Raw genomic sequence first — 10,376 nt, 5'->3', positions numbered from 1 at the left:
CACTCCTGACTCCAATGTCCACATCATTAATGAAGATGTTGAACAGGATGGGTCCCAGGACAGAGCCTTGAGGGACCCCACTCGTCACAGGGCACCACAAAGAGCAGTTGAACTATTTGTGCTGTACTTTTCCAAAACACTACTTCGAAGCAGACAGCCAGCATGAAAAACGGTTAAAGTTTTGGCAACGTTACACATAATTGGACACATGCTATTTATATAAATAAAACATCATACTATATTGATAAGCTGTCCATCTAGTTCTGCCCAAACTAAGCATATATGATTTACAGTCTACCTTGGATACGCTTAGTAATGTGAACATTTCATGAATTGCCACCTCATCTTCTATTTTTCTGGTGTTAGAGAGACGTATAACCTATGCACTGTTATACAGTGCAAAATAGATAGCTTATGAAAACTGGTACTGTAGTTTAAAAAAAGAAAAGAAAAGAAAAACACATAAGAACCTTAGCTAGTCAATACTTAGCGTAACTATATGCTCCCTAAAATCCACAAACAAAGGTAGCTTCTGGCAGATCCATCACATCCAACTGTGGTACTCTTACTGAAGAGCTAGCAAGATTCAGAGAAACTATCCTGAAACCACTTGTCACTCAAAAAGCAAGTTTTCTACCAGACATAACAGATTTCATCAAATTGCACAACATCAATCTCCTCCCCAAAAAGGTGATACCTGTAGCCATGCATGTCACCAGCCTGTACAGTACATCCCACACCACAAAGGCACAGATGCCTCCCTGAAATACCTATAAGAACACAGACACTTAGATTTGCAACATGCTGCACAAATCATCCACTTCATCCTGACCCACATTTTCACTTTTACAACCAACGTTTCCTCCAAACCATGGGCACAAAGTCCCTCGACATGAAACAAAACTGTGACATCAAACCTGCCCTCTACTTGTGTTTCCATAGAAGACTTTTCATCATCTGGACTCGCTGACTTCCTCCACGGGTTTTATTAATTCACTCCTTGATCAAATTTTCTCTGAAATATTGCTACACTAACATCAACTTTCTAGATACCACAATTCACAACTATGATTACACCTTACAACCACTTTATTAGAAAAAAAAAAACCACGTGGACCACCATACTGACATCCACAAAATTGGCAATCATTTGAAGCAAGCCACAAAAACTCTGATCTAGTCAGCCGTCAGATTATCACCGCATCTGCTCCGAGGAGAATATCTGCAATGCCCACTTTGCCAGCCAGCAGTCTGCCTTTATATAAGAAGGACATTCCAATAGAGAAATAGACTATATCTTTGAAAGAGCCACTCAAACATCCCATAGTAACCTGCTACAATACAAAAAGAAACCTCCCAGTGACCGCACATCTTTCGTGGTCACCTACCACCCCACACTTGAACTGATTTAACAAGTCATCAAGCAGTTGCAGCCTATATTTAACAAAGACCAGACCTTGAAAAAAATATTTCCAGCTTCTCCACTCCTGGCTTTCAAATAAACCCCTAACCTTGCCCAACTCATCACCAGAAGCAAACTCCCTATTGTTCAACAGACATCAACTGAGATGCAGTTTTGTTAACAGGATTACTTTCCTACAAGGAACCGCATCAGAATTCACGGATCCTATGCATGCCTTTCCCAAAACATCATATATCTGACCCAGTGCACCAAATACCCTCACGGTAACTATGCAGGTGAAATGAGACAGAAACTATGCACCACAATTAATTTTCACAGGAAAAAATATATAATGGAGAGGCACAAATACCAGTAGGAGCACATTTCTCACAGAGCAACCAGACCCTTTCTGACATCACTATGCTTGTGTTTAAGGGAAATTTTTGAAATATCTTCAGAAGATGAGCCTAGGAACAAAAACTTATAAGCTGGCTACGCACCAAGAACCAGGGACTGAACACAGATATCAACTTTATGGCATACCATAATCTACCCAATTCCTGAAAATCTTTCTTCACACAACAGGTGATAATGATCCTTTTCCTTTCTAAAAGGTCCAACAATCATGCCATCTTTTTTTTCAATTGTTTTTCTGCTACCCCAGGAATTACTGTCTCCTCCAATTTCACATCCCTTTAAATTGATTGATTAAAAAACACTGTTGTGCCTGCTACTGCCTTCAGACCCGATGATAAATGTTTTTGCATTGTAAAGTTTCTAAGTCTAGTTGGTTCAATAAAAAATATCTGCCACAAAATCACTGTCTATAGTGTAACTATTATGACTTTTTTAACCTTTTCCTAATTTATATCAAGTAAGGGATTATGTTTGATACGTTCTGAAAGACTCAGTGCAATGCTTTTTTCCCCTTAAGAGAAAAAAAGTATTGTGCCATTAACCCAGTGTAAAAGGACTGCTGATCCCAGTTTCTAAAACTAATCTCAAAATATGAATGACAATACATATACAGTATATGTAACAGAGACCTACACAAGATACACATCTCTCAGGTCCCAGCGGGATTGCACTGCTGCAAGCCACTTGGAGTAAGTCCTCAAGAGATGAGTGAATTACCCACAACAGCAAAATAACTAACTAGTGGCTTCATCTCCTTTTGACTGCCACAAACTCACCTCTGCTGATGCGTTGTTTCTCTCCCGAAAGAATGCCAGGACTGTCGATGATACTGATGCTCTTCAGAACCTCATTAGGTAACTGAGAGCACATAAACCTGCAGGGAAGGAGGAAAAAGAGACACTTAGAACAGCTATTGATTGTTTCTAGAGATCCCCCACACTTAAGGGCATGGGGCCTAAACAAAGGCCCCTTTAGAAAGAGATGAACACTAGGGTTGCTAGTACTGTTGATGGCAAACATTAAAAAAAAAACCAAAAAAACCATGAAAGGTTTTATTAAATGATAATTGTGGGGTTCTTTTAACTTTTCGTTCTTATTTCTGGGCCCTTAAAATGTACAGTTACCACTTTCTCAGACTCTTCTCTGCAATCATATAGACTGGAACTTTCTATTTTTAAAACAAAAGTAGAGATTTTTTTCAGTTTCTAAAAATGCAAAATATCACAAGGCTAAACACTCCATCTGAATTAGAAATGACAAAAATAAGGTAACCACCTTAACCTGACAATAACTTAAGATGATTAAAAGTTAATCTCAAATTTCCCAAAGAAAGAATATTCAGGAGTGTTAGGTATAGCAAATGCTCCAAATACTGAAGTAACATTTTCTATTTAAAGTTATATGCTGCTTCTAAAAATGAGACACTTAGAAAAAAATCTTTGGCTCCCCCAAGAGACACTGGGAGGAACAGGAAATACTGACCTATCAATAAAAACAAATGCAACTCTAGAGCCTCAGATATAACCTAGTCAAAGCCATGTCTTGACTGAGAGCTTGCCATGCTTGTAAGCAGTTCTCTTAAACATGCAACACTCATAACATACTACCTCCCCACTTCCAGAAGTAGCACAGATGCAACACCACCTATGTGCTAATTAGCATGAGCCTTCAGTCTAAACACAAAACCAAGAAGCACAAAGGCTAACACACACCAGGTAAAACAGCTTCCTTATTAGCAGTCCCAGAGACTGATATTTTTCTTAGTTATGTATTCTCACAACATCTCATCTCTCTGTAGAAAGTCTAGGATCTGTTTGAGACCAACCAGCACTTTCAGGATATAAGACAAGGATCTTTATTTCAGCAGAACAATGCTGCAATGTTCAAACTTCTCCTCGAGCCAAATGACGTAACAGCAGCAACAGGTTATGCAGGAAAAACAAGAGCAAGAGTTAGCTATGGGGATAGCACTGCTGATTACACAAGACATTAGTAAAGTACAGAAGAGAAACTGGGGAGGTGGGTGGGACCAAGAGTAAGATGAGTATAGACTGAAGTTAGAAAGAGCTGGCTGTAGTTTCTAAAATAGGCAACAGCCTAAAAGCAAAGAGGAGCCCTGTTACAAAAAAAAATAGTTCAGCCTCTTATTTCATACCACAATTTCAAGCTGTAAGCTTAACTACATCAAAATATTTATTTTAGACCCTATTTTTATGACAAGTTTAAAGCATATTTTGCACCTAAAATGCAAGTTCAGAGCTAAGTTTCAACGAACACTGTTCTCTATGTATCTTTATGTCAAGGTGCAAACATAATTTGCTTCAAAGAACAGAGTTACACAGTGGGTGCATGAAAACAGAGCGTTACTGTGCAGCAGATATCTATGTGAAAGCTTCTTCTCTATTAGTGCATACAGGATGGTTCATTATATTCTGGCTAGGGTTATCTGAACGCAGCACTCCTTCCTGCCTAGGCAGGGGGTCGGACTCAATGATATGTTGAGGTCCCTTCTGATCCTAGCATCTATGAACCTATCTCATGTTTTCTGTATTTTAAATTAACTGTAAAACACAGATCACACATAAACACACATAGTGATACTACGAGTACTGTAAAAGTAATCCTCTTTGTGGGAATGAAATCAACAAGAAATCTTGCAAATATTTGCAGGGAAAAAAGTTTTATAGCATTAAAAAATCAAAGGCAAATTAAGGCTGCAGATGCCTCTTGGCTTTTATTCACTTGTGTCTGCAGTATAAGACAGCATGCGATCAAGGAAATAAAGGCTCTAACTTAAATGAAATATATACATTTTTTTCTACGACCTTTTGCCATTCTGCAATATTTTTCCTTCTCGTGTACTTTATCAGCAGCCAAGGGCATGCTAGCCTTTTTCACAGAGCAAATAAAAGGAGCAGCCCCTGAAACAATATGCTTAGAAATTCAGTTACAGACATGCCAACTATGAAGAGAAAGAAAAAGGAGGATAGAGTGAAAGAGAAAAAGATTATAAGAAGAGCTTATGTTTAATTACATTCACGATGCATAAACAGCAATGGCAGCGGCATGTTTGTTTGCTAAATTCTCCTTTTCCCAATTGTTATGTTCAGGAGCAGAAATCATTTGATCAATGACAGTAGCCTGGGGGAAAATAGGTTCTGAATTTAAACTAAAAACAGATCCTGAAGCACTGGAGTTGGAAGATTATTCCAATCTAATGGGAAAACAAAGGGGAAGGTCCTGTGACAGAAACATTAAAAGTAATACAAGGGGATGCCAAGACTGTACTGCTGACAGTGACAAGTGAGAGAGGAAGGAAAGGAAAAATAGTAATGAGAACTCAAATGAAGGCAAGGGGGAAGTTACTCAAGGCCTTGAAAGTGAAGCTAAGTTGAACCCGCTATAGTAAGAAAGGGGGAAACCAGTGGAGCAATTCAGACATCTGCATGACCTGGGAAGAGCACACCAGCAAGGGGTGTTTGCTACAGAAATGCAATTAAAGCTTGACTGCAGGTCCCCAGAGAGCTGCTATCATCAATTTACATGAGCACATCTCTCAGCAGACTAACAGTCAACCTAGGTTTGAGCAGCCACAGCTTTTTTCCCCCATGAGAAGCATACTGTATAGAGCATGAAATAATGCTGTATGCTCTGCCTTGCTAGCACACAAACCAGACTTTAGCAGCAGAACAGGAAACATTAGTGTTAAAAGGAAATCAATTTAACTTAACTTGTCTTGTAGGCGCAGGCTTCCTCTTCAAGTAACCACTAAATGGAGCAAAGGAAAAAAGCATACTACATCCCACCGTGCCTACGTAGTCAGTTCTACTGAAATTAAGTGATATTTTTAACTCAAGGGCTGAGGGATTTTACACAATGTGTGTACCTTGTGTATCTAATCCTCTGCTCCAAGTCACAAGTCTCATAATCAGTTAAAGTTTGTGCACTGAGGCAGAGACACAACTAACACCCTACAAAAAGAAACCCCAGTGGGTTGTTTTTACCTGTTCTACTAGTCAACGTTCATATGGCTTTTTTTCCCATTAAGGTCCCTTTAGCAGGCCTTTTAATTTTCCCATCAGTGACTGCTCTAAAGAGCTGTTGAGCCTCTGGTCAACCAGAACCACAGACAACTTCCTCTCATATAGCTCAGATATAGACACACCACACAACAGGCACTTCATGGGTACTAAGCAACTAGTACCATTCTCTTTACTAGTGAGACACCTTTAACTGACAAGTTTCTCAGTACCTTTTGGCAAGTTTCTGAACTACACAATTCCTGAAACTGAATATACACCTTTTTTTTGTTTGACCATCCTCACTACATTAATTGAATGATATGTCCCCTCTCAGTCAACAGCTGCAATGTTAAACTTCATAAAAAATATGCACTGCACTACATGGAACTGTGTTATTTAGTTATTAATATACTAGCCAATTGCCCATCAAGAATGACAGGCGGGGGGGCTGGGATGGAGTGACAACACCTAATGCCCCATGCTGCTGCTCTTCTGCCTCTTGCAGGGAGCAGGGTGGGGGAGCTGGCCTTAGCCGGCCTTGGCTCCCCAACCCTCTGCCTGATCCTTGGTGCAGCTTTGGAATCATGGTGGTGCTCCCCCATGCTTGGAGCACTTTGATTGGCTAGTTCCATCAGCCAATCAAAGCACAAATAAAGCATTATAGACAGATAGACCGACAGACTTAGGCTTTTATAATATTAAAATTCAGCAACTCCCAGTTACTGGTCACTGGATTTGGACATACATCATTTGCACTGTTAGCAATATAGCAGAAAAATAGCAGGCTTGAAAGTGCTGAGAAAACTGAATTAACTAAAAAACAAGAACCAAGCGAACAGCCTGCCCCTACCTGTTCAGAAAAGCATTTCCAAAGCGGCTGAGTTTACGGAATGGCTTCTTCGGGTCCACCACCAGAGCATTTCCAGGAGTACTCCCTTCTGTATCGCCATACATCACAGCAATGAAAGAATCTGTGGTAGGCTCAGGACCAATCCTCATGCCTGGAAAGTCCTGCTCTAAAAGGTACCTAAGGAAGGGCATTACAAAAAAGAAAAGAAAAAAATGAACAAGTATTAAACCAAAACTGCTGCAATTCTTACAATTATTAAAAGAAATGAAATTGAAAATGGCACACAACCCTCCCCCCTCATCTCAACCAAAATGTAGATTCCTGCCCCACCCCCTCCACATTTTGTTATTTCTTTTGGCTGGAAAATCTTATATAAATCTAAATCTATAATTTTAATTTTTTGCAAAAGATAGACAGACTTGGATGCAATCCCACCGGGGCCAGACGAAGACAGCAAAAGTCAATCCTCTGCAGTAAAACCGTAACTGTAAACACTCCCTCTGCTGTAACACCTGCCTGAGTAGTGAGGGGTCCTAACTTCTTCATGCTTAGCTACAAAGTTATCTGTTAATTTAAGGTGCTCTGCTGGGCATGACTGTAGCTAGCCAATATAGCAATGCTAACACTAGGACAGTGGCTCTCAAATGTTTTGGGGCTGCTTTGCCTTTCAAGTCTGTTATACTGATGTGTATCCCTATGTTGACAAGTTATGGATAATGGAAAGGAACACTGTGGGTCATAACTCATAGAAAAGTAGAGCTAGATGGGACCTCAAGAGGTCGTCTTGTCCAAGCCACTGCCTGAGGTAGGACTAGATTGTATTCCACCTGTTAGATATGAAGGTGGACTAAATGAAATCCTATTCCACCTTGCTCAAGTCCTGGAAAAACTAAGTAGGTCTTTACCTCCTCCTCACTGCTTTTTTGTGATCAAGTCAGAAGAGTAAGATGACAGTGTGGTATAGAAATAGACCCATTAATGGATTTTCAGGGAGTTGAGCACGACGGAACAGAATTTCACTCATAAATCCATGCATGTGCCGAATAGGTAGAATAAGATCTGGCACTTTATGTCACTATAGTCGCTCCAACAACATAAAAGACATTGCAGAATTACTATTAATTTGTCTTTTTCTTCATTTTGTCCCATTTATATTTCTCCTTTACCATCTAATGGTTTCCCTTTCCTTCATCTCATTCATCCTTTACAAGTTTGCCAACTACCCCTGGGAGAGGCATACTCCAGTTCAAGAAATACTGCTATACAAGATCTCATTTAGCAGGTGTGCTTTTATAGAGGGAAAGCTTTTTAAATTAGCGAGCAAGCATAGTAAGAAAAGCAACCATGTGAAAACGGTCACCTTGCTGAACAAATCAGGCCTTTTAGTTGATTCAGTCATATTTTCTGATTTACTAAAATGTATTCCTGCTGGCATTTGCAAAACCAACATAGCTATAAGGAGAGAAGAGAAACAAATGGAGAGGAGGGAAACAAATTTTATTCTGACCTGCATATCGAACATAAACTTCACAGTTAATGAACTCCTGAACTAAGGTACAGCCCAGGTGAAGACTATTGTCTTACTAATACAGCATTGCACAATTACATAGCATCATTTGATGGGTTTTCCACAGCCCTCTGAATCACCAGGGTTAGACTTCTGCCAGAGACAGAAGATCTTAGTTGAAATAATCTTCCAAACTGGCAAGTTAATCTTTACATGCCTCTGCTTCCAAGGAGACAAAGGCCTCAAACACAAGTAAGTAAGTTCAGTAGGTCTTAATCCTATGTTCAAAGTATGTGTTTATAGATGTGTTTATAGTTTATAGGTTTATAGAATAGGTTCATATTTAGGGATCCCTGTGGCTATTAAGCATATATCATCATGACATTACCCCTTCTCTAGATAAAGGACGTAACTACAGTTAACTCCGTCTCACTTGAAGGTGACTATGATCTAGCTTCACACTCATAACAATAATGCCTTAGAAATTATCACATTGATGAGCTGAGAACTGGTAAGTCTATCAGTTTCACTGCATTGTGATATAGTGACTACACTTAGAAAAAGTGAGGAGATTCTAATAGTTCCAAGATTCTCTCTCAAAGAGATCCACTCTGGTCCACAGAATTAATCATCTTGGAACTTTTTTGATCATATTGATTTTCATCATCTTGGAATTTTAAAAAAGACACTCATAGCTATGAATCAGCATTTGCAGACTCCTCTCAACACAAGACCATAACACAGAAAGTCATGACACATGCAACATGAAGTTTGCATAGTGGGACCAACAAATTAAACTTTCAGCACTAGAAATCACATCTTTCACTGTGGTAGAAGTCTACCAGCATGGATCCAATGCTGGATCACAGAGGTGCACCGATACATCAGTCCGATATCAGAATGCCACTGATATAAAGAAAATTTTCTCTATTGGAAATCAGCCCAACGCAGCTGATAATTTGTCTGATAAATGCCCATGCACGCACACAGCCACAGCACATAGGCAGTGAGGAGCAGAGCCGGCAGTGTGGAGAGCTGCATGCAGCTGGTTAGTCTGGTGTGGTGGAAGGGAAGGGGGAGGGGGAAGGAGCATGGGGGGCAGATCAAGGCCCCTGAGGAGAGGGAGAGTGTAGGGTTGGAGTTAGGGCTGGGGCAGGAGCTGTCCAGCCAGAGCTGGGGCATGATGGAGGCGTGGCTTGTCAGGGGCAGGGGGTTACGGCTTGTCTGGCACTCATCTGGTGGCTCCTGCTGATGCTATCACCGCTCATCTGGGAGAGCACCGGGATGGTGGTGGAGAGAGAAGGCATGTGACCCCGGATCTGTGCGGGGCAGGCTGGGGCTGGGCTCTTCCCAGCTGGGCAGATTTGGGGGTACATGTCCCTCCCTCCCTCCCCTGTGCTCTCTCAGACAAGCAGCGGGATCAGTGGCGGGAGCTGCCAGACGAGCACTGGATGAGCTGCACACAGCAACGGGAGCTGCTGCCACTCCCCCACTCAATAACAAGCTATGCCTCTGTTCCATGCCTGCCCTGGCCCTAACCCCAGCTGCAACCTCCCTGCACCACACAGATCCAGGGGACACATGCCCCTCCCCCCCAGCTGCTTGTAGCTCTGTCTCATGGCCCTCTCCGTCCCAGCTGGTCAGCGTCTGCCTCAGCCCCATTCCCTCCCTCACTGCAAAAGCCTTTATCTGTATCTGTCCCCCCACTCCCACCCCTTCCACCACACCAGACTCACCAGTTGGATGCAGCTCTTCAAGCTGAAGAGCTACATATCAGAAATTGGATCAGCATTGGCCGATATGCCTCCTTAAAAAAAAAAAAAAATTGGGTATCGGTATCGGCCCCACAAATCTCTATCAGTGCACCCCTGCTAGATCATGTTCCTATTACCAAATTACAAGGTCAGAAACCTGCTAGATACCTAGACAAAGGAGGCCTTGATCCCAGCAATTCTCCTTTTCCAAGCTTTCCTTTGGAAATGTAGTCTTCAGCAAATTGCTGAACATTTTTGAAACATCTCTGAAAACTCCTGGCGCTCTGGTGTAGTGCCTGAAGACTGGAAGAAGGCCAATGTGGTGCCGATCTTCAAAAAAGGGAGGAGAGTGGATCCAGCTAACTACAGGCCCATTAGCCTGACTTCTATCCTGGGGAAGATCCTAGAAAAGTTTATTAAGGAG

The 10,376-nt window shown here is 41.4% G+C and overlaps 1 protein-coding gene across 1 annotated transcript in view; it reads right to left on the bottom strand.

The window, feature by feature from the left end:
* EHD4 (EH domain containing 4) overlaps nucleotides 1-10,376 on the bottom strand; it is a 47,972-nt gene that overhangs the window by 26,200 nt on the left and 11,396 nt on the right. The window contains exons 2-3 of the mRNA XM_019551994.1: nucleotides 6,692-6,868; nucleotides 2,596-2,693 (exon numbers count right to left, since the gene is read on the bottom strand). Coding sequence (XP_019407539.1) covers nucleotides 2,596-2,693; nucleotides 6,692-6,868 — 275 coding nt within the window. The remainder of the gene's footprint in view (nucleotides 1-2,595; nucleotides 2,694-6,691; nucleotides 6,869-10,376) is intronic.

This window comes from Crocodylus porosus, unplaced genomic scaffold (genome assembly GCF_001723895.1).
Source record: "Crocodylus porosus isolate Cpor-Errol unplaced genomic scaffold, CroPor_comp1, whole genome shotgun sequence".
In the NCBI taxonomy this organism is placed as follows: domain Eukaryota; kingdom Metazoa; phylum Chordata; order Crocodylia; family Crocodylidae; genus Crocodylus; species Crocodylus porosus.
The sequence above is the reverse complement of the archived record's forward strand: the minus strand, read 5'-3'. Positions and strand labels throughout refer to the sequence as shown.